Below are 25,098 nucleotides of genomic sequence, written 5' to 3' on the forward strand. Positions count from 1 at the left end.
TACTGTAATGAGTAGCTCTCACAAGTTCTTTGGTTGATTCTGCAGTCACAGAAGTTTGCACAGTCAGTAGCAGCATATGTGTATTTTTTTTCCTTTAAAATTGGCATGAAGTTGATATTGCTGTAAAACTAACTTATTTCAATATAAATAAGTGAACATATTACAATAAATTTAAACATTTTCCTATGCATTCTTATCTATTTCTTACATGAGAATTTGTGATCTCCTTGTCTTCCCTGAAGTTTCAACCTCATTCTGGGGCACTGACAGAGAGAAAAGCCAGCAACATTCTTTTTTCCTTTGACTGTCCAAATCTCCTTCAGTTAGCTGCTAGAATGTTTTAACATGTAATCCAGGTCAAAAAGAAAAAGTTTGCTGTGTCTTTTCACAGTAGTTATTAATTGATAGCTTCCCTGTGTAAGATGATTTCAACTTGAAATCTCGCTGTTACATAAAGTCTATACTGGATATTGAATAGCTATGCTAATAGTAAAGAAACACATTTCAAAAGAAAACTTCAAAGCCGTTTGGGAGGGAAAAACAAAACTAAAAAAAAAAACAGTATGATTGTTTTCATATTCACAAGTTTGGGAAACAGGACTACACTCTTTCCACTTCAGTGACACAACCTACTACCCGCTTTTGATTTTTGCCAGTGCTTACTTTCACCGTGTGTAATGAAGTTCAGGTATATACTAAAAATACATAATATTTCTTGAGTGGATAAAGCTCCCTTTTCTTGATGTTTTCTTCTGTCATTTAACAGGTTCAAGGGCTAGCAATATCTGGTCACTTGTGAACAGTCCAGCAAGAAGAAATTATAATATTGAAATCATCGTAGGTGCTCTCTGCCCTAGCCCCTCTTTAGCCCTCCCTCAAAGAGCTTGGTTGGCTCAGCTAATTTCAGCTGCTTTCAATCCCTAGGGATTGTTCCAGCCAAGAAATTAAAAAAAAATGCTTAATTTACTAATGACCCCTAGGTCTTGCATTCCATTTCCAAGATGTGCCAGTTAGTTCTTGGCTGCAATGTGTAATCTTGTGCAATATGTTCACAGTGAGACTGTAGACAATAATCATATTTTTCAGGCACCTTTTCTTTATAAGATGCACCAAACCATACTGGCAAATGGTTCTGGTCACATACAATTTAAGTAGCTTAGTATGGAAACCATATGCTGACTAGAAAATAGTATTTAAAGAGAACCTACTTAGAGAATCTACTTAGGAATTCTTTTGTTCAGGAAATAGTGTAGCTACAGTAGTTATTAGTAATGAAGAGTAACAATTGAAAAGTTAATAAGAATTTGTATTTTTTTCTGCGTTGTGCACTGACAGTGAATGCTGCTTGTTGATGATCAGTTGTATTTTGTATTTCATGGTAATTATTCTCAAACAGACATGACAGTGTTCAGTGATTGACATTCTGTTAGAAACTATATTTTATTTCTTTTACAAGAACTAAACAGAGTAAATTTTCCGAGGTCCAGTATATTGTATTCGATTTTAGTTTTTTCTCTAGCATCACAGTTGACTTATAAAGGATCATTGCAAAAGTCTCAAAGTACTATTCTTTGGTTTGTAAATCACATAAAGGAGATAATGGGTTTTTTTTAAGTGGTTGGTCATTGCATTAAAGATGCAGACCATGACAGAACACCCTTTGTAGTTGCCTTTCCTGAAATAAAATTCATAACAAAACCTGCAGTTCACAGTTATCCTGTAGAATAAATCTATGTGCTTTCTTCTAGGGTTGCTTGATGTTTTTCCTTCAGAATATCACTATTAACTGACCATGTTTCTTTTGCTCCCTGAGAATTCATGTGGATTTATTCATTTACGTTGTAAAACAATGAATATAGAGGATATCTTTAGACGGTGAATTTTTTAAAAATTGAAGTTATTGTCCTGTCATAATTGAAAAATACATGTTCATAAACACCTAATTTGATAGAAAACATCACTGCAGTATGGGAAACTATCTCACACTGTTTAATCTTTAAAATCTAAAAATCTTTAAAAACAAGATTAGAATAAGTGCAATTAAATAAATTCACCTGTTGCATGAAATATTCTGCTCACTTACCTGTTGATAAATTTCCTCCTGCTGAACCCAGACTGTGGCAAACATTAGATTTTTTTTTCCCCAAGGTACATTTAGATGCTTGATTCAGTTTTTCATTTAGAAAACATGATTTTCTTGACAGATGGAGAAAAATATTAAATTTCATTTCAGTTCATATTCTTAATTTCATTTATTTTCAAAATAGAATGTTTCTAATCTAGTTTGATTATGGTTTGATGGAATTGTTTAGCTATGTATGCTCACTGTTTCAGTTGTCATCCACTTTCCACTTCCAACTCCCCCAAATACCATAATTTAGGCAAATTTGGTTCATCTTTTTAACTATTCCTTTAGTTTGTTTGCACAATATGTAAAGTAGATCAGAACTGGACAGAAGCATTTTTGCGCTGAAGCTTGCAATGACATCTAGTTAAAATGAATTGTGAAATAATAAGTAAAATACGTGCACGCTTTTAAATAAAAGAGCAATTAGAAGCAACTATTAAGAGTGAGTGAATTTGATCCGCAGTCTGTTAATACCACATACTGAGAGCCAGAGATGCTTTGGAGAAAACAAAATAGATTAAAAAGTAATCAAGCGTACTTTCAGAAATTTGTGCAGATTTTTTTCCAGAGAACTGCCTAATATTTATTGCTATATATTTATTTTTCTGGTTTAAGTTGTACTATGCAGATAGTCAGTCTCTGGTTTTTAGCATATCCTATATACGTTTTATATTATCAACATTTCTCCATAGTAGGAGGCCAGAAGATATGGAAGCTTTGGTATCTACAACATTTAGTTTTATCTTCTGGTTGTTTTGAATTAATCTTAAGCTCCTTTGAACTGGAATTTCAAAAGTCAACCAAGCTTCAGAAGAATCCATGCTCACTGGAAATCATTGTCCTGGAGAAAAGCATTGTATTGTATAAAACCACAAACAGCTATGCTTTAGGTTGTACAGATACAATTGCATTTCACCTTTATCACAGTAAAATTATAATTTTGCCTAAATTTGCCGTATCTCTTTTGAACAACGTAATTATTTCAGAAACCTCTTTTTATTGCTAGCAGACTGTTACGTCGAAAACACCAGAGACTGATTATAGAAGATTTCCAAAAAACATAAAAAGCTAAAAAACAGTATTCTTTTCATCCCACTACTGAGATTTTGAATGAGCATTATATAAATGTGTATTTGCATACATCTTCATACATATACCGTGTTAGTAATTTTTGGCTCGATTTGACCAGAAGACAGAACGAGAACTAAAAGTTATGTATTACGCTAGTGGGAACTAGACTAACAGCATCATGTGTTTGACAAGGCTACAGTATACACAAACTGTGCATGAACTATAACAAAAACTGGTAGGTAACAAAAATGGAGCTTACTCTGTATTACAGAATGAAAATAAAATTGCTAAAAAACGGGAGGCAGATTTGGAAGTATGTGGCTTGTGGTAAGCTGCTGGAAGAGTGCAGATAGGAAGACAGCAATATTAGACTTGTAAATTTCCATGCTTAAGTATGAATTCTTAGAAAAACTCAATGTTCACCATCCCCATCCCACCAAACAGGCCTTATTTGTCCATCTATGGACAATATCAGTACAAGTAAATAAAGAATGAATTTTAGTCAATAAAGCTAAAAAATGGAATATGTGTAAACTTCTAGAACTTAAAATTTTATTTACATGAAAGTACAAGACAATTGTTAGGCTTTTGGTAGAACAAGGTCTTAAACTAATTCATTTTTAGTATTCGGATAAGACATACTGAAAAACACTGACACTAGAGTAAGTTTTTTTCCTAGGATATTTGCTTCCTATCAGATACTAACTTTACTTATTAGGTCAACCAACTTGACAAAGCATCAAGATTTGGTTTATGATCCCCTGTATGGCTATTATGTTGCCAGCTGCTGTGGAACCCGCAGAATCTGTTTCTTCTCCAAGCAACGGTCATATATAATACATGCACTAAATATTTTAAGAAATTCTAAAAACCCAGAAGTGCCATGTCCTAGTATTTACCATACTCCAAATGGAAAAGCCATTTGAAATGAATGCTGTCAACACTTCTAATGCATTCTCTAGAATGGGATATTAAGAGAATATTAAGAACTAGGGTGATATTTCTAGAACTCTTGGACACCAAATGTATAGGATGAATTGGAATGCATTTCAGGCAATGGTTTTATTCAGTTTCAGACTTTTGTTGGGTAAAATCATTCCTAACCTATAAAGAAAACTAGGAAAACAACAACAGACAAGCAGGACAGATCCTGTTTTGACATATTTGCAGATGACGTGCATATGGCCTAAAAACTTTTCCAAAAAATGTACACAAGGTTTCAGATTTGAAAGTTTTTTGGCTTATATTTCTTGTTATAGTTCACATTTAAAACAGTTCTAATTAGACAAGTAAAACTTTTCAGCGTGATCCTGTCTTTGAGGAAGAATATTTTGTTCTTTTGATAATCAATAATAGTTAGGAGATCTTAGCACAGATTTTGAATATTTAATTTCCTTAAGTCAAAAGTAGTGGAACTTAAATTCTGATTACTTTTATAGATTTTATATATTAAAACTAGTATGTGAATATAAGCATTATCTATATTGATATCAACAATTAATTAGTCATTGGTCCATTTTAATTCTAATAAAATTTATAGATCTTTACTACCTCTTTAATAAAGAATGGTATCAGCATATAGTGGAGTTGTCATGTTTCTGACAGTGCTTGTGCAGCCAGGGCACCCCATATCTCTATCCTGCCCAGTACCTCACAAGTAAGTTTCTCACGTTTGTTTTGTGCCCCTTGCAATAGAAATCAAAATGCTAATATATCTTTTGTGTATGCCCAGCCATTCAGAAATGTCTAATGAAACATATTTGAAGCTTTACTGATAATATTTGTCTGTACATAAGTTTTGCTGTATTATGATGGCTTATCACCTCTGTAGGAAAACAACATACATGATTTCAAAAGTTTATGCACAACTTCTATGGTGAATCTTTTCAGTGACAGAAAGCAGAAACTGTGAAAATGTAAATTGCTGAGACAGATGTGAATATAGGCCAGCAGCTTCCCTAAATACTGGAAGATTTTGATGAAGCTTAGCAAAGGTTCTAAAAAAAAAATTAGCCAATTCCCCATGTTTCCTAATAGACACAAGAGGACTAAGACCAAAATGAGGTTTTTGTAGGTAAAGATAAATAAAAACATTTGTATTAAGTTAGTTATTCCTAACAATCAAAAAATATCTTCAGAGAAGAAAAATAAATAGGGGCGTTACATAACTGTGTAACATAATAGTTACCTGGGGCAAAATGTTATGTGTACAGCTGCTGATTGATTGAACTCAGCAAGACCCGACAGTCTGCCCTGCACACCAACAAAGTACTGGTGACCAAAAGAGTTTGCAGCATCGTGGTTCTTTGAGAGGCGATAGTTACTGGCTGCAGCTCAATTTTCACTGACAAATTCAACCTCTGCTTCAGAAGTCTTATGCATCAACCTTAAAACCATTAAGGTTTCTGATATGTTTTTGTTTTGAATTAAAGGCTTTTTTCCAAGTAAGGAGTTGTAAGAGCTTCTCTTAAAATGTGTTATCTATTTGAATAATGACCTTGAGCGGCATTTTTGAAGAAGCTGTGTTGATTTCTGCTGTTCTGAGGATCTGTCATTTTTTATAGGTGTCTGTCTTCGTTTAGCCCACACCCAGGGCTAAACAATAGCAGTTTTTCTCTCACCCAATGTCCCTTTCCCAACCGAGGAAGTTCTAGTTCAGTAATTGGTGTGCTAGGGATTCTTCTCTCTCTTCTTTTTTTTTAAAGATAGACAAAAAAATGTAGGAAGGTAGTTCAATGTTGGCTTATAAATTTGGAAGCTCTAAAATGCTGAGAAATGTTGACAAAATGCTAAAAACATAGTAGTGGATGGCAAACTCTTAGGTTCTAGAATTTAGAGTATCAAAAGGTCTGCAAAAGCCTTTCTAGACTCTTTGTAATAATAATAAAAGCAGTTAGCTCAGGAATCAAAGGCTTTTGCATCAAGGATGAAAAATACTGCACATTTTCTGTCTGTGAGGGTGCCTCTGGCTTTGATACACATCAATTTTGTAATTAAATGTAGAATTCCAGTGCAAAGTCTCTGATTCTAGAGATCACTTTTTCCAAGTATTGTGCTACATATATTTATCAAGGACAACAATCAGAAATCTGCAAAGAGTTTGAAACCTTTAGCATTGTATTGCTGTGTTTTCATTTAAGCTGTAGTATTGCTGAATAATTGAAGGGTCCTAGCTGGTTTGCAGTTGAAGGATCTCATTGAAAAACATATTGAAGCTAATGGGAAAGAGACTGTTGGCTTTGGAGTAAGCCCTAAGGACACAACTTAATACAGCACAAAATAGTGTTTCATAGAGAAAACACAGCAGAGTGTTTAACTTCTTGCAGAAGTGCATTTTCTGCAAGTTTCTGGAACTGAAAGCAATAAGAAAATGTGAATTTATCCCAGTGATTCATGGGTTAAAAACACTCATATAGTGATTCATGGGTTAAAAACACTCGTATTATTTATAATTATTCTCATGATCCCTTACACTGAGCAATTATTTTCTGGGCTCTTGATTCAGTAGTTATAGCATAGTAAAAAAGTGTTTGTACTGCAGCATAGCATTGAAAACATACCTGGTTTCTTGCTCCATGGGCATGTAATTTCAAAACAGCTATAACAGTTATTTTCAGGTATTCTCTTAGATTATGTTCCTGTGAGGAAGTAACCACCAAGATCTCTTGTCTAAGGAATGTATCCAAGATGAAGGTTCTAAGAGACTTCTATCCTTTGAGAATACTGTACAGGTCTACAATTCATTGGTTCAGAATCAAGTAATAATTCTTTACTGGCTTGACGATCATAGCCCTATTTATTATTTTTCCTACATGGTCCAGTTTCTTTAAATTTCAGATTTCCACGTTTATGGGAAAAAATGAATGTTAAATGAAAACAGATATTTATGAAACTAAAATGACTACAGAAATAGATGGAAGGTTGCCAACAAAACCCACGACTGTTTATAAACCTGTAAAAGGAAAAATAAAATGGTAATTAAGAACATGAAGAATATAACTAGAGCATACTGGAAAAAACAAGATGTATAAGATTGCTCCAGCAGGGGGATTGGACTAGATCATCTTTCGAGGTCCCTTCCAATCCCTAACATTCTGTGATTCTGTGATTCTGAGAAAATGCTGTCCCCATTCATGTTCTATGTAGAAGTTCCATGCAGTTTTCATCGTGAAACAGAACTAATAGTGGTAAATAGTTGAAAATTAACTTAATCAAAAACAGTAAATGATTTCAATTATGTATATATGAATTTCAACTATCAAGAGGGCTTAGATTTTGGGGGGAATATGTGACTACGGGAAAATGATGCTGTTACAGATAGAGCCTCTAAATCTCTCACTGGAATTCTTTATATGATGTTTTCATGATGTTGAGGAACAAAGTATGTTTAAAATATCTTCAAAATATTAGTCTAGTGTGGAAATAAATGTTTCTAAGAATAAGTGAAACATATCACTTATCATTTTAAGAAAACAAAACTAATTGAGATTCTTATTTCGTTTTCAGAGTTGTAGTTTTCAATGCTGAGTATTGAGAGCCACCTTGTGGCCGTACTTTTTAATGCACATGTGTGATGCTGATTTTATGGTAGCTGAAAGGTCGTTCTTCATTGTTTCAGTTTAGAGCATTTTGAAGATTGTGAATTAAAAATAAATACATAAATACGTTCTATTTCCAGGAATCTAGCCTGAAGTGCAGCTCTCTGCTTGACCTGAAAGATGGGTTCTTTACATTCATGTGAAATTTCTGAGATAATTTTTTTCTTATTCCCTCGTTTGTTATTTTCCTCTTCTTTTCTTGCATACATTAATGGATGATAGTACAAAACACAAGACAGATAAGTTACGTGTGTAATAAGTATAATGTATAATGTACTTGTATAATATATATTTCTACAAAGTACATGTGTAGTAATATAACAGACTATGTTCACTGTTGCTAAAAGAAATATAAATTCTTGAACAGTACATGTTTTAGGAAGCTAACAAAATTTGTCTGACAGTTTTAAGCTTATTTTAAGTTTATTTTACTATGTTAGTAATTGTTTTGATTACTGGAATAACAGTTAATAGTAAATAGAACAATTTGATATGTGTATCTTTCAAATTTGTATTTACTGTTACAAAATGTATGTATGAAATTAGTTTCAGGCATCGGAACTGGGATTAGCTGGAGAAACTGCGTGAGGATGAATTGATTACTCTTGCACACAGCTTCACAAAATAGCTTTATGAATTTGTGTCTTTTTCTGGAGGAGAGACATGTCAAAACTTATTGTGACTATACCAGGGCTGATGTAAATACAGGAAGTCATCAGCTAAAGTAACAGTCTAGATTTTCCTGAATTCAGTTTTCTGTTCTATAATATAAAGTATATGCTGTGTGTAAAGGTTGAGGTTGAAGCAGTACCAGTACTCTACAAAGCATTTTCTTTTGGGATTTTGAGGAGGTAGGGATGGGATTCCCCATAAAGCTTATACTTACTTCTGATATTAGTGGAAACCTTTTTTACTCTGTGCTTGAATTTGTACCGAGGACTCTCAGACAACTTCGAGGTTTCACAGGCAATTCATTCCATCAAACAGAACACTCTCTATTTTTACTCTCAAATTAAAAATTAAATCAATAACTGTAGAAATTTGCACAGATGAGGAAAAAAAATCACTTAACATCTGCTATCCTTTTTTGTTGTTAGGGAAAATTGAGATTAACTGGGTATTTAATCCCATTCTTTGTCTGACAACAACAGTTTGGGAACATTTCAATTATAGTATGTTCTTACCAACTTTGTCACGTATTGGAGAAAACTGTTTCTTGTCATACAAGTAGTACTATGACCTGTACTTACTGTGGTGATGACAAATTCTGTGAATGTATTGCATAATTTTATCCATGGCAAAGAAAGGGCTATGGGAATGTAGTATTTTATGGGAAGGTGTATTATTATATTTGGGGTTTCTAACAAGTACGAAATGAATTTATGATAGATAAAAAGTCTCCATTCCTGTTTTTATTATGATGTTCTTTAGTTCTGTTATGTTCGGGCATTTAAAACCATAGGGTGATCTGATTAATTTTCATGTACAGGGCCATTAACTTTTCAACTGTTTCTTCAGTTTCTCTGTGATAGGAAGTATTCAGTATCAGAATAAGTGGGGATTAGTGTGAAGACAGATAATGCAAATTCCAATTTACTTGGAATAGTGAGTGATAATTAAGAGTTATTACTGATATGTGCCATCTGGGAGTGTTGAGACAATGCCACCTGAGTCAGTTACAATAGAAATTTGTTGCAACTGAAATGTATTTGAGGGTCTATTTTGTCTTTCTTTCCAGGATAATTCTTATTCATTAGTCTAAATCTGAAACATGCCAGTGGAGTGCTTTTCAGGCTAAGATTATAGCACACAGATTTTAGGAGACTGCACATGGTAACTACAAACGTGTGATGTGTCTGAGCTCCTGTTACAGCTGGTAGAGTTCAGTGCATTTCAGGCACTGGAGCCAAGAGGATGCCTGAGCTCAGCCGTGAGCAGACACGGGGCGGTGAGGGAACAGAAATGCTGTACAAGCCCTGCTGCCTGGTGCTCATTGACTGTGAAGGGTGCTCAGACTCCTGCTTCAGCTGTACAGATATGCATGTAGACATCGATAGTGTTTTAATCTCACACTGAGCCCTGCCATATCAAGCTGCTGGCAAAGTGGCCTGTCTCAAATGGTCAGGCAATTACTTTACTTTCTAGGGACATCTCTCTGCATCAGACAGCATTAGCTGGCCCTCTTATCTTCAGTTTTAGCAGCATGCAGATTAACTAAGTATGATGGAAATATCTAGTTACCTCAAGTGATGCCTCCTCAAAAAAGAAATAGAGTAGGAAAACTTTTCTAGGTTGATCTCAAGATTGAAAAGGCTATGCCAAGAATTATAAGTCATCAGTCTGTCGCTGGGGATAGTAGAGATAACACCAGTGTTATAGGTAAGCATAGATTGTGTTTCCATTCTGTGTAAAATTTCTGTGACAACATAATTGACAATTCCATATTTGGAACTCAAAAAATCAATTTAAAAATTAGCTGAAATCCAGATACAAAATTAACAGAAGGAAATACTTTTGTAGAATATCTTCAGATGTTTAGATTGGAATTTGCAAAGTAAAATATTCTTAGATGTGTAAACCAGTTTCTAAAGGTGAGTGATGTTATGATCACCAAGTTTGCTTTACAATATTTTTATATTATTTATTATTTATACATTGATGTTTACATTCATTTTATATATAATATATCATATTTTATGTTAACTTTCAAAGTGCATAATTTAGAAAATCAAGCAAAACAGCAAAAGTTTTTAAAGTATCTGTCACACTGAATCTAATTTAAAGTTTGTACAGATTGCACAAGTCAAAGATTCTCCACTCCTTTTATCCTGATTTTAATTCATAATTCAGTATTGCCATCTTGAAACCACTGAAAACTGATATCCTGGTGATAATCCTGTAGTATGTGTGTGTTATGAAACTCCACAAACATATTTGCTTAGCACTGAACCGTGGTGTCTGGTTCAGTTCTGTACAGTGAGATAAAGTTTCTCTTTATATAGGAAAGCTATTAATATGTCTTGAAAGTGATTGCAATGTTAGTTATAGAACTATTTTACATAGATAGTATTAGCTTTCAGTCTTAAAGTAGAGGAAAAATTATTTTTATGTAGGTTTTTTACTTCAACTGCAGTTGTTTTTGTCATTTAAAACAATATAAAGATACTCAGTTTTAAAATGTTATTACTTCAAGTGATAAATTATTTAGACATACTAATTTTAAGGCAAGTGTTAGTATTGTTTACTGTTTGCTTCCCTCCTAGAATCCTAACACCCCAACAAATGCGGCATTACACATACAGGTTCAACTTTTAGGTAAAGTATTTTGCAAAGCCTTTTGAGATTAGGCTGCTCTTAAAAGAAGGCAGAGTTGTGAGATGAAAAACATTTTTAAGGAGAGGAAATGCATGAAGGATGTAATGATTTGAACAGATATGACTATTAATTGTACAGAAGAAAGACTGTTAATATAATTAAAAGATTAAAGAAAATGAAGCTCACAGTATGGCCTCTAACACTTTCCAACAGTCATTAGCACTAATGTATGCACGATAAGTAAACAGTGTATGAAAAAATGGAAATTAATGAGGGTTGGAGAGGGACTGTGGAAGCAGCATAGCAGCTCTCCTCTCGCCTGCTTTGTGCTGCTGTGCTTTGCATTAAGTGAGAAAGTTAACAATGCCCTTACTTCTTCCCATACCAGGTAATTTAGTCTCCATGATATGTTCGATATGTGAGATATTTTCTTAAATTTCCTCTGAGATCTATCTGCTATGTGGGTAAGACATTTAAAGTTAGCTTGCTGAAGAAACTGTTTAGCCTACTTTAAAATAATGGCATATCAATTACAGTATCTTAGCAATAGTGAGCTCCAGCTCCTCAGTTCTGACAGAGGATTTCTAATCTAGTTTACAAACTCCAGACAAAGCAGATCGGTGAATTAACATCAATGCAATATTTTTTCTCAAATCTCTGTAAATATGTTATAAAAATTACTTGCACAAGAAAATAAGTCATCCTTTGCTCAAAATACCAGCCTTGGAGAGGTGATATATGTGCTAGGTACATACTGTAGATGTAGAAAACAGTCTTTCAAAGCCAAATGTAATTATGCATAATTGTCTTCATCTCTATGATTTTTGAACTTTATAAAGCAATTATCTTGCAGGCTTCATGAAGTATGATACATAATGTTAGTACGTGACATAAAATATTGGGACTATAAAGGCTGGATTTGGGGGGATTTTTTTTTTTAAAGAGAGGGGGGTAATAAAACCTCTTTTTTTCAGTAGATAGAGTTTAAAACTACAAAGGATCTCATAATTTAGCAGAGGTCTGTGGGAAAATACATTTGAACAGGATCTGGGTGTAAAATTAGGCTCCATGGAGGTGACTGCATGGTACTCCTTTCTTGCATCAGCTGGTTTCCTCTGGCAGCAAGCCTAATAGTTGCCTCAGTTTAACTGACAATCTGTCTCTAAATTCCTGAGTCTGCTGGCCAAAAGAGCCCAGTAATATAAACCTTCTTGTTTCATCACTTTTTAGGTGCTACTTCTGTGGCCTTTTAGGTGTGTAAAGACATCATTACCTTTGAAACTGACTTTAAATGACATTCAATAGTCCACAGGCTTCACAATTCTGCACTGAGATTGCAGAACTTCAGAGACCAGCCTGCTAGTGATTTGGAATAAAACTTAACAAAAAAGACAACACAATTGTTAAAGGTGTTGGTAATAATCAGATGGCAGTGTTGATAATCAGCCTCATACAGATGTCATTTCTAAGATGTATTTTTTTTGTCCACAGTGGAAAAAGATATGGAACAGTAAGGCAAGGAAATAATTCTGGGAGAGACGGGATTATGGAAATCTGATGGGACAGGCATTTGAGTTGGCAGAGGGGCACAAGGAATATAAAATTTGTAGGAAACCAGGTTTCACTGGTCCCACCACTTAAAGGTCTATTTATATAAAGTTCAGATTACATAGTTCAAGTAACTTAATGAGTGGTGAGTATAATTTTGACCTTTTTTAGTTTACAAATTTGTACCACTTTTATTGACTTGAATTTTTTTTATCATGTCTGCTTAGTATTGTTGTGTTTATTTCTTCCATGCTGTAGGGCAGAAGCTAGAAAAGTGAAGACACCAAGCCACAAATCAAAAGACATTTAATACCTAGGGTTCATCTCCAAAAATTATTTTCCTATTTTAAGTTAAATTTCAACTTTTCATGGTCCTACATACTGATGCCAGTCTAAAACTGTTTGAAAACCCTATAGACTATTAATTCATACTTCACATTTCCAATTACCTTTAAAACTTGTAAAAGAAATTCCATTCTTCTGAAGAATCCTCAATCTGTCACTTTGCATAGCTGTGAAGTTGTAGTGGACTGTTATGGTTTAATTGTGAAATGAGAAATATGCTTAATGTTCACAAATGGATTTTTTTCTTGCAGGGTTAATGATGTCTCAGTCAGTATAGCCTTTGAGGAGGAGTTGCACTAAAAATCACGATGATATGTAATAAGTAAGCTGCAGCTTACTTTTTTGGAAAGATCTTGAAAACACTTTCTGCTTTCATTGTCTCAGAGTAAAAATGCATCCAGTATTGTTAAGACTCAGCAGAGTGGCAGTTTTGAGCATTATAAAGCAAAGGAGGTGTTCTCAAATATAACAAATATTTTTGTGGAAACCATGCAGTATCAGTTTCCTGTTGAAGCAGAAATACTGAAATCTTTGCACAGTTAAGCACAGCAGCAAAAGGTTTAACTAGGTCTCCAGAGGATGTCAGTATTCAAACTGGTACAAATTCAGCCTTGCTGTTGCAATGCTACCCTTGCATGTCATACCCCTTATCTCTCTTTCTATGAATTTCTTTTCATGCTGTATATCTTCCCTACTGGCTAGTTTTCTAACAGCGTACTGAAAACAACTGCTGTCAGCAAAACAGACCAAGACTGATTACTTTTTCATCTGCGTACTCCAAGTGGTTAACAAATATGACGACAGGACTTCCTGTCCCAAGGGCTGGCGAAGAATAGATACCTTGCTGTATTTTACGTGTTTCATATATCTATTCCTAGAGAGAGAACAGTTTAATACTAAATTGATGAGAAAGAAAACCAGAGCTTTACATGATTTTGCATGGATTTTTAAATTGTCATGTTATACAATTAATTCAGTCTAATTGGTGTTCATTTTCCTGTTATTGCTAAACTGAAATGTTTTGACACTTCGTTTAATAAGACTTGAGATTATTTGGTCACAGATTTCTGTTCACTGTGAAGTCCAGGTTTTCATCATACTGAAGCAGTACAAAAATGTCTTTATATAATTTTTATTGCACTTGCTATAAACAATAGAAAGATGCTTATCATTGTACAATATATGAAAATTATTATTTTTATTGCATTTTCACTTAGTGGTGGAGCTTAAACTGGGTCATTATAACAAACATTTCCTTTTTATCTAAACCTAGTGCTGTTTTCCACGTGTGTTTTCACAGAATAATTATTTCTCATTCTAAGTTCTTAAACCGTTTTATTTGAGAATCAGTAATTCATTCAGCTAGGCATTAAGTGAGGTATTTTGAAACTATGTCTACATCCTGGGTGACTTGTTGCAAATCATGATTCATTCATTCTTGGCTTGTCTGGCTGGCTCGAAAACGTAACATGTTAGCAATACTAAATTTTCTTAGTTTCTAACATCAGAGGTCTGTAAACACTGTTCTCTCTTCTGCATTATAGATTATAGAACTGAGGAATCAGAGATTAAAGTAAATGTTACCTCTTGCTCAGAGTTTTTAATCTTATTGCTATTCTTCCTCCTCCCATAGAATCTTATTTCATTCTCTATGCATTATGTAACTTTCTCAATGAAAAAAAGATGGGGCTGTATAAGGCAAGACATTTCTGGACACCGTACCAATCCGTTCTTTAACTGGTAGTCATCACTCCCTAATGTGCTGACTGGATGAAACACAACCTTAGGTAAATAGGTTATGATCTGTGGTAAGGACAGGGCAACAGAAAAATATGCCAGAAATTCTGCCTTACACCTCGTTTCCTTGTGAATCAAAAAGAAAAGAAAAGGATAATTCATAGGAATTTTTTTTAAACTACTCTCTGATTGGAGCACAAAGACAAGGAATAATGTTTGTATTTGAACAACTGCAAAGTATGTTTTAAACCTGCATTATTTTGAAAAATCACAGTATTATCTGTCATATGCAAAGTACATCAGGGAATCATTGCCAGATTTCAAATTCCCAACAGTTACCAGTACTATGTAAGTAGTGTTCCAGCAATAATTCATATTTTCTTCATTAGCAGAAAAATTATAAGTTTTCACTCTTCACTTTTGAGAGCAGACAAGTCTTTTTGGTCCATATTTACAGAATTAATTTTCCTTTAAAGGGAACAACAGCTTCTCAAGTTTTTTCTTCAAAGAACATCTACAAACACCGAATCTGTAAAAAGCAGAAAAGTTAGCAACCTGGGCTGAAAAGTAAACAAAGTCTACATAATAAAGATAAACAAAAGAGTGTACTAAAATATAAGTATCATCTAACCATATCTCAAGACTGGAAGTCATAGACAATGAAAATTGTATGGCTTTGAAGAAAAGAGACCATTATTTCACTGGAACAAAAAAACACAGCTATGTTAGAAAATGACAGTCATAGCTTGGGTAGGCTGCTTGGCAATTGTTCCTAATTGTCTAAACTTCTCCTCCCTTCTCTTTTTTGTACAGTTTTTCAAATTGTGATTTAAATCCACTAAAACTGAATTCTTTGATACTTCACTCTGCAGTAACTCTGTGTTTTACAAACTACAGAAACCCAGTATGTTATATAGACCTGAAATATTTTTAAAACTTTCACTGAAGGTAGCTCTGCCCTGCAGAAAATTATGTATGTAGAGAGAATTGCTTTTAGTGCAACAACTGAAAAAATAGTCTGTGGCTTACTGAGGACTAAGGACAGGTAGATTCCTATGATAAACAAGTACTTCTAAATTACAAATTGACAGAAGACACCCCTAAATCAATAGAAACCTGCGTACACACACAAAGGAGAAGGTTCAGAAGAAAAACAGTTATAATGCTATAATACAGAAAATTAGTCCTGAATTATGTGGTCCTGATGATTGCACTCAAAGAATTGTTATCTTTACACTGATAGAGGACAACATTTAAGCAAAGCAGTCACGCCACTCTCCTTTCTTTCTCCTTCAGAGGTATTTTTAGAGCACTTTACAGAACTTACTGAGGTGATTTCAGTAGATTGATCAGATCAGTAACTTATAGTTTTAAACAATTCTAACTTTAATACAGTGAACGTAAATCTCCAGAGGGAGACAATTAGATTATTGACTCTTCCAGGAGAAATTCAAACTGATTCACATTTGTTTGCTAGAATTACCTTCTTCAAATACTATCTTGCCAGGTACCCACTAATTATAACCCAGTAAAAAGAATAAGTGTTAGACAGAGATATTGCTTCAGGATAACTATACAAAGTTAATAGCTAGATACATTTAAAAAGTGAAGATGTAGAGAATGAGCATGCATACTCATTAAGTAGAATAGCATATTGGCCAGCCTGTATCCATCCAGAAATGATCTGCTAGGTCATGCAAGTCGTCTTGATTGAGGAGAGCTCTCTGTAGTCTTTGGGTTCTTCACAGGAACCAGCTGCAGGGTGAACAGTCAGTGAAGCTGATGTTGCTGTTCCCAGGAAAGAGCGAGGGAAGTAATGTGAGGGCATATCAACACAGAAGCACTACCTGAATCCAATGTATTGAACTGTTGGGTATCTTTTAAAAAGTGACTGATTTATACCTTTACAGAAGAGCTTCTTGACAAGTTGTTAATATATGATTTAGTGTATTACTGAATGTTTAATAAATACTAACGATTTTCCATTTCATGCTGTTTCTCCAGCAGTATGAAAGGTAATACAAGATAAGGACCAATTGTTTGATATATATTCGTCACATAAATGTAGTCAACTTTTAAATCCTTTAGGGAAAGTTTCTTTCAAAGTTAGTTCTTTGCTTCTGTAATAAAATAATAATTTAATCTTACTCTTACCATGTAACATGCTACTTTGTCCTTGCCCTAGAAACAGCTGCTGATAGCTTAGTTATTATGCAGACAGTACAAGCTGAATAATACAAATAAAAATTCTAATTAATAGAAGGAGAGTCCTCAGATAAAATCATTGTAGCTCAAATGCATTCCTTTTTTTCTCCCTTTAGACTCCAATCTCTATCTCTCATGTTCAGTTTCTTTCATAAACTGTCACATAGTGTTACTGCTCATCTTCACGGTTTAGTATTTTCTCTAGGTTTCATATATTTGCTCTAACTGTGCATATTAAGGAGTCCATTTTTTTTTCAGTAACAAGAAATTATTATATTTTGACTTCGTATTTAAAAACCGCTTCTCATGGTTTTATTGGCACTAAGTTATGATCTCTCCCCTTTGAAACAGCAGTTGTGAATAAAAGAATAAAACTTATGTTAAAGATTTAACTTGTATAGATTAATTAATATGCAATAAGTATGTAGTAAATAAGTCATGTTAGTTTTTTGTATTTAAGGAACAGGAATAAGCCCACTGATGGACTCTTCAACTTCCCTTTTTTCATTCAGCTTTTCTTAGCCGCCCTTTACTTCCTGAATGGGTGGAGACTTCTCCCATCTTACCTTGATCTCATAAATTTTGAAAGAGAATCAGTATTCTTTAAATGAGCCAACAGAGCAGATTCAGCAGTGTGATTAATATGAATGAGGCAGAGGCGGCTTTTGTCTTGTTGGAACCTAATTTAGCCAAAGACCAAAGCCACCTTGGTTGTCTTCAGGGAAGTTACAAAATAGTTATTTTGGAAATAATTGAATTGTGTTCATCACACAGTAGTATTACTAATTAAAACTGCTCTTCATGGAAGGTTGCAGCAAAAGATACCTTACTTTGTTTGGTTTAGGTGTCTGTGATATCTGTGCTATGTGAACACCGACACTCATCAAGTGAAGCTAATGAGGCCTCAAAATTAAGAGCTAGTACTTTGCAGGGTGTCAGGACAGTGCAGAGAATGGATGGGAATAAATTGGTCAGAATTGCTCAAACCAGTGAACAAATATGTTGGTGCATTCCGAACAAACTGCAAGTGCTGCCCTGTTGTGAACTCTACAGAAAGGAAATTACAGTGATTGAGCCTTACAAGCACAAGCATGAAATTTTGCTATAGCAAGGTGATCATGAGAAAAACAGGAGAATAGCCTGTGCCATTTCTGTTACTGAAAGAAAATACATGATAGTCAAAAACTATGTTATTAGTGGGGAAAAAACACCAAAATTCAAAGTTGCAAGCAATATATTCAAAATGAGGAAGCAGAAAGGAAAAATAAGTAAGTTGGGGAAAGAAAAAAAAAATCTGACCTTACCAAGTAGTCATGATCTACTTAGTCTGTCCTAGATGAGGGTAGCAATTGGAGATTAAAGACAAGACATAAATGGATGTTTCACTTATCAAGAAGTAATTTATTAGCAGCTGCTTCTCATAGTCAAGCTTTATTACTCTTTTTTACTGGTTTTTAAGATAAAATTAAAAAATAGCTATTAGCTTATTAAAAATTTCATTCTTTGATTCATGTAGTGTTGGTAGTTCAGACAAAAAGCATTCAGCTTATAGTCTTTATGAATGATGATACCTTTGTGATACCAGATGCAAGAAAAGGGTAAGGAAGGCTTTTATGTTTTTTAAGTCTCTAGCTGAATTACCCTAAAGCTTGATTAAATCTTTTCTTCTGCTGCGTATGCCTCACTTCTCATTAAAATTAAGCAGGATATTTTTCTGTGCCTAATTGTGACATTTTTAATGTGTCCTAATCAAGAACTGCATGAAATTCAAGACATATAAAGGAGAAATATAGGTGGCAGCAAGCTAGACTAGGAATTTATTTCATACATGCTGTTTTAGATGCACACAGACATGTAAGCAAAGGTCATAAATCTACAGCCCTCTTGAGCAATAAGGGAGGGGAAAGAAGATCAATTCTAATCAGGAGACCAGTGCCAGACCTCATAATAACAACTTCTCCATATACCTGAGGCACTTAATAATATTTCATATAAATTTTAAGCAAAACCTTTTGGTCTGTAATAGAACAAGATGGGAGTAGTATAACTTTTATAGTTTTGCTTCTCTTATTTAGTAGTTGTTGGTTTTGTTGTCTCTGCAACCATTAAAATCCAGATTTAATAGAATAACCGTGCAATTCATTGGCACAAGAGCTTAGAAGGTTTATTTGCAAATATGTTGCCATTAAAGGATATGCTGTGTGAGCAATGCAGACCAGCATTTCCATATCTTAATGTGTTTTCTGTCACAAACTCTTTGCTTTCCTCCTCATTTTTCCTATATTCACAAGTTCCTTTCTCTAAATTGGTGAAATTGTAATTCCTAAAACTGTAAACAAATACCCCTTCCTTCCATATATAGTACACGATTTTATTCTTCTTAGTTTCCCATTAGTAAATTGCCCTGTCTTTCAATCACATGAGACAGCATAAGCAATCAAAACAAATGTATGTTACAAACAAATGTATGTAAAATTTTTCAATTGTGGAGATTTGAGAACAAAATTTGGCTTTTTCAGCTACAGATTATAATATTTAAAGTGTAAGTTTTGATATTGAATAATTGTGCTTTTTGAAAAGTTGTTATTTTAATACCTGTAAAACAGTCATGTGACAAAAATACAACAAGCTCTACTAAAAAAGTGAAATTTCTGATGGTTGTCTTATCACATAGGAAGATTTGCTTTATTTAAGACAAAACATAATTACATTGTTAAATGCTTACACCATGTTCTGAATATAATCAAGATCAATCCAAATTTCTCTGTCACAATTATTCTCAGATTTGCTGCTGAAATGAATTTTCCACATGTCTGTCTTCTGTGAGATTTGCTGATGATAAATTATAAATGCAAACCTTGGTGCATTTCTGTTCATTAGGAAATATTTGTTTCCATTCACTAGCTCATAAAGAATAAGCTTCATGAACTGCACTGCCACTTTCTCAATTTCTTATTTATTAATTTTTAAGCACTACAGCAGTTAATTAAATGTGCCCAAAAATCATGTGTAGTTAAAAGCTGAGTTTGATTTCCTTTAAATGAATAGTAAATAATTGCTGCTAAAGCAGGAAAGATCAGATGTTGAGAAGCTGGATAATTGTGAAGCTGAGAAATGTGGTTTTCCTACAATATTTTTCTTTTCATGTCCTCTTTTATAATTGCATTCCCGTCTCCCTATTTATTTCTGTGTTTGCAGAGATTTATTGTTCAGGTTTGGCAGTATGCCAGTACTGTGAACCATATTTTGCTTTGGTTTACCCACTCAGTGTCCCCTAAGTCAACTTTCAGTGGCTGTGTCTCAGGTACTAGTAAATGTGAAGATTTAAAATAATAGTAATCATAATTTGATCTAGAATTAATTAGCTTGTGGTCTATGGAAAATTAACTCTTGTGGTCTATGGAAAAGTAGAGGTTCTCTGCTGACAAAGATAATAAAGAAATCTGTTTTAGAGAAAGATTAGAGTCATCATTACTACAGTCCTCTTGGTGTCATATTCAGCAAGCGATCTGTTCTGGAAGGCAGTGAGCACAGTAGTTAGTAACGTGGAAGAGATGAGAGGAAAATCAGAGGTGTTTGTGGCAAATCAGGGACATTGAAACATGAAGATCTAAGAAACCGGTAGCCAGGGGCGAGGATAAAGAGATTGTATACGGCATGCTTTCTGACCTTATATTTAAGCTCATATAAGCTTGGTGGAAGGTCCTTTATTCCACTTTACAACAGGGTTATCGTGCCTTTTCTCCTGTCATCTTAACTGCAATGAAAGAGCCGTACTTTTTGTGATACTTGAGCTTTAGCCCAAAGTCTTGTTTCTGAACAGAGAGACAACTGTTCCCATTGGGCTAAAACGGCATGAACTCTGGTGGTTTGGGTTTCCTCTTTAAGCGGTTGGGTTTCTTTTTTCCTTCCATGTTGCTTCTGGAAGACACATTCCAAAGCAATTGGACTTTCAGAGTTCAGTGTTTAGAAGGGAAGTATATTAGTTTTTCTTAAGTTTGAGTCCATATTTGCTTTAGGTGAAGCATGATAAAGCTAGCACCCAGAAATAAGGGAGACATGGTTACGGACTTCGTACACAGTGGGAGGCTGGTGCGCCTGAGGTTTTGCAAACTGAGATCCTAGCCTCCTACTCACAGGGAAGGTAAAAATCGGGGGTAGATGAACAGTTTGATTCCATATTACGAATTTATTAATCCACGCTCTGCCTAGCTGATGCAATGGCTGGTGGTGGGGAAAGGTATCCTTTCCTTAATGCTAAATATAGTGTGTGGCCTGCTGCCTTAAGCCTGTCCTAGCTGCCTGCTGTCTGAAAGAACTGCTTTTAAGCAAAAGCAATATGCGAGTTCTCAGTTTTGGTGTTCAGGCTGGTTATCAGTAAATTTGGATCTCTATTTAAATGAAGCTATACTTTTATAAAAGTTTTCTTTTAAACAATTAAGTGTATTCTTTGGAAAGTAAGAATAGAAGTCAAATTCATTTATAGAAAATCATGGCATATTGGTGTTGATGAAGAGTTTGACATTAATAGAAATAGTTTCTTTCATATGACTCATAATAATATTCAATGGTTTTTTTCCTGTAATTTTTTTAATACAATGCTTCTTGTACTGTAATTAGAAGTGAATTTAATTTTTATGCTTGTCTAGGTACAGAGATCCAGAAATAAGCAGTTACGCGAGCTGTTTCCAGATGGATTTAGTATTCATCATGCAGGAATGCTGCGGCAAGACAGAAGTTTGGTTGAGAACTTGTTTTCTAATGGACATATCAAAGTCCTAGTTTGTACAGCTACACTCGCCTGGGGTGTCAATCTTCCTGCTCATGCTGTTGTTATTAAGGTAAGAGCTTCCACTACTCTGCACACAAGTATCTGTCTTAAAAGAAACCTGTAAAGAAGCGTAGATAGCAAGATCTTTATTGTGGGTTTTGGGCCTGGAGGGGAAATGTCTGATTGACTTGAAATGTTATTTATATCTCATTAAACTGATTCTCTCCAGTGGGAGTCTAGTTTGTATAGTAAAGATTTAAATATATCAAAGATTATGAAAGGATTAGTTAAAGTACACTTCTGAAATCATGCTATATTTGCCTAATTTCAGTATTCAGCTCATCAGGATTATATTCATGTGTATTTATGTTAATTTTTATTAACTTTTCCTCAACCAGGGAACACAAATATATGCTGCAAAAAGAGGCTCCTTTGTTGACCTTGGAATTTTAGATGTCATGCAGATATTTGGTCGAGCTGGACGGCCTCAGTTTGACAAATTTGGAGAAGGCATCATTATTACAACTCATGATAAACTCAGTCATTACCTGACTCTTCTTACTCAGCAGAATCCAATTGAAAGCCAGTTTCTTGAAAGCCTTGCAGACAACCTAAATGCAGAGGTAATCTTTGATTCATTTAGAGAAACTAGCAAACTTTAAAGGATTAATATTATTTGAAACAAAACGCAATATTGTCACCTTAAAATATCTAAGATGGAAGTTTTCTTATTATTGGTAGTGTGTAGGTGTGTATGGTTTAAGAGGAGTGAACTGTTACATGTGTGAAAATGCTGAGGGCCTTTTACAAAAGGTAGTAGGTATTAGAAGTAGTACGGAGGGTCAAAATACCATTAAGATAAAACTGTATAAACACACCATTTACCTTTTAATCAAATGTCCTTTATTAGAATTTAGTACGTGTTCTGCATAACTGCAAAAAAAAAATCCGCAAAAAAAAATTGAAGCATGTCTGTCTGTATATAAACAAACTTAACTTCACATGGTTGACTGCAATATAGGAAGAATAATGTACTTGGCTTGAACTCTTTGTTCTCTTTTACAGTGGTAATCAGAACTGTTTTATTATAAATAGCAAGTTCCCTGTTTGCTTCAGTTTAAATCCTAAATGCATTTTCTTTGAAAATGCTGTGGTTGTATTGAAAATACTGACCTCTGTCATATTAAAATATAACAATTCAAAAGCTATCTATTGTAATAACCAATTAAAAAGATGTATATACGCACACAGACACTTTTTACAAGGAAACATCAGAAATGTAAACATGTTTAAATGAGAAGAGAATACTATTTTTTCAAAGGCACTGGACATTTTTTCAATAACAGTAGAGGAGTCCAGTGACATCTTAAAACTGATTATCCCTTTGAAAGATGTGAAGTTTATTTGGTCTATTAGGAATAGCCTTGGCTTTTTAAGATGCTAGTTCTCTTTTATCTATATAATTCTTACATATTTGTGTTTATTTTTCACCTTTTCATCACTTTAAAGTCTTTGCATTATTCAATCATAAATAATAATTTTAAAAGGAAATTCTGGAAAAGAGCAGAAGTTGATACAGTAACCTTTGAAAATCTTAAGATTCATCCCTTGATTCTTTACAAATGACTGAATTTAATCATTCAATATTTTGGTGGTTTGATTTTTTTCATTTAAGGGGGTCTCATGAGTTATTTCTTCAGTTCCTGTTAACAGGAAAAATCTTTGCCCAAGTACAGTCATACATTAGAAGCAGAATAAGGTTTAGCTGTATTCCAAGTATTTCCACACACAAATGTGGGGGAATGAAAATATTGACACCTGTCTGAGCTCACAGCTACTCCTCTTTGCCTCAAGGCTCTGGAGTGGTCTGAGTACAAAGGAGGGAGAGAGAAATTGAACTCCCCCAGAACATGAGACACAAATGTGATGAAAAGGAGCCGTTTGCAGTTTTCCCATCCCTCTTTCTACCACAAAGGAGAAGGGAAAAATAAATGGAAGGCATGCTTGCAGTGGGCCAGTGTAGAGCTCTCAGCCATTTTCCTTTGACAACACTTTTATATTCCTGGAGTTAGACACCTGTGAGTGTTCTCTAAGTGGAAATGGATGAATATTCAGTTCTTTAAAATTGGATGGTAGCAACTTACACATTAGCAGTAATAATATTAATCCTAAAGTTGGTTGTAAAGGCCAGGATTAACTGTAATTATTGTTCAGCACCCCAAGAAGTTAGGAGAGAGAGATCTGGTCCTGGGATACTGTGTACCTTTTCACTAGGAAAGAATCCAGCCAGATATCATAGAAGAGTTTTGTTCTTTTTCTTGAGTTACATGAGGTAGACAAGGAAAAAAAAGAGTTGGATATTCTTTCCTTCACAGCAAAGGATTTATTTTTCTACTTTTTTATTTTAATATCAGAAATTTAGTCCTCCCATCTCACAGAGCACCTTCAGGTCAATGAAGAATTACAAAGATAATGGAATAATAAGCACCTGTTGGGAAATGGGTCAGAGAACATCTCTATGACTGATGTACTGTGAAAAACAAATGGCATGGCTATATGCTACTGTTTTTGCAGGCTTGGTCTGTATTGCTCCAGATTATCTAGAAGATGTGTGGACGTGCTGGTGTGCCCACCTGAATTATACCAGGAATCTCAAGTACTCCTTCCACAGAGCTCCAGCAGAAAAGCTAGCTTTTGTAGGGAAGATGCTTTCCTGACATACTGTCTTCATTTAGCCCACACCCAGGGCTAAACAATAAGCAGATGTTCTCTCACCCAATGTCCCTTCCCTGATCAAGGAAAGGAATTGGGAAAAGGAGGGAGATGCATGGGTTAAATTTAAACAGATTTAATAAAACAAAGAAACCAGTATCAATGGTAATACAAACACACAAAATTATACGTAGCTACAAAGTTGCAGCAAGTTGCTCCAGGAATAGCAATCATTGAGAATGGGAGAGAGGAGAAAGCCCCACCTCTTCCCTCCAAGCCCTCCCTTTTATAGTGAACCTGATGTTAATGTTATAGAATACACCTGCAGGCCAGCCTGGGTCAGCTGCCCTGGATTTAACTGCTAAGGGCCTCAATCAACATGGCTGGCCACAAACTAAAACAAAATCTAGCCGAAACTTGATTCTATAAATTTTATCCCCAGGAGACCAGGACACATACACTCAAAAATCTTGTTGCTTAGCTTAGCAAAAGAAAGTTTCAAAGGAGGTACAACAGCTCTCTACAACTAGCCAGAACTAGAAGTGAATAAGAGAAAGGGAAAAAAGATAGTTTTGGCCAATGCTAGTACAAGAATTAATCACCCTGCTCATAAGTAAGCTTGCCTGAAATATAAGATCTGGAATGGTCTGTCTTTTAGCAGTAGTGGA

The 25,098-nt window shown here is 34.5% G+C and overlaps 1 protein-coding gene across 1 annotated transcript in view; it reads left to right on the forward strand.

The window, feature by feature from the left end:
* Positions 1 to 25,098, forward strand: part of ASCC3 (activating signal cointegrator 1 complex subunit 3) — a 274,898-nt gene that overhangs the window by 148,557 nt on the left and 101,243 nt on the right. The window contains exons 15-16 of the mRNA XM_068401794.1: positions 21,597 to 21,788; positions 22,117 to 22,341. Of these exons, the coding sequence (XP_068257895.1) occupies positions 21,597 to 21,788; positions 22,117 to 22,341 (417 nt within the window). The remainder of the gene's footprint in view (positions 1 to 21,596; positions 21,789 to 22,116; positions 22,342 to 25,098) is intronic.

This window comes from Nyctibius grandis, chromosome 1, assembly GCF_013368605.1.
Source record: "Nyctibius grandis isolate bNycGra1 chromosome 1, bNycGra1.pri, whole genome shotgun sequence".
NCBI classification, from domain to species: domain Eukaryota; kingdom Metazoa; phylum Chordata; class Aves; order Nyctibiiformes; family Nyctibiidae; genus Nyctibius; species Nyctibius grandis.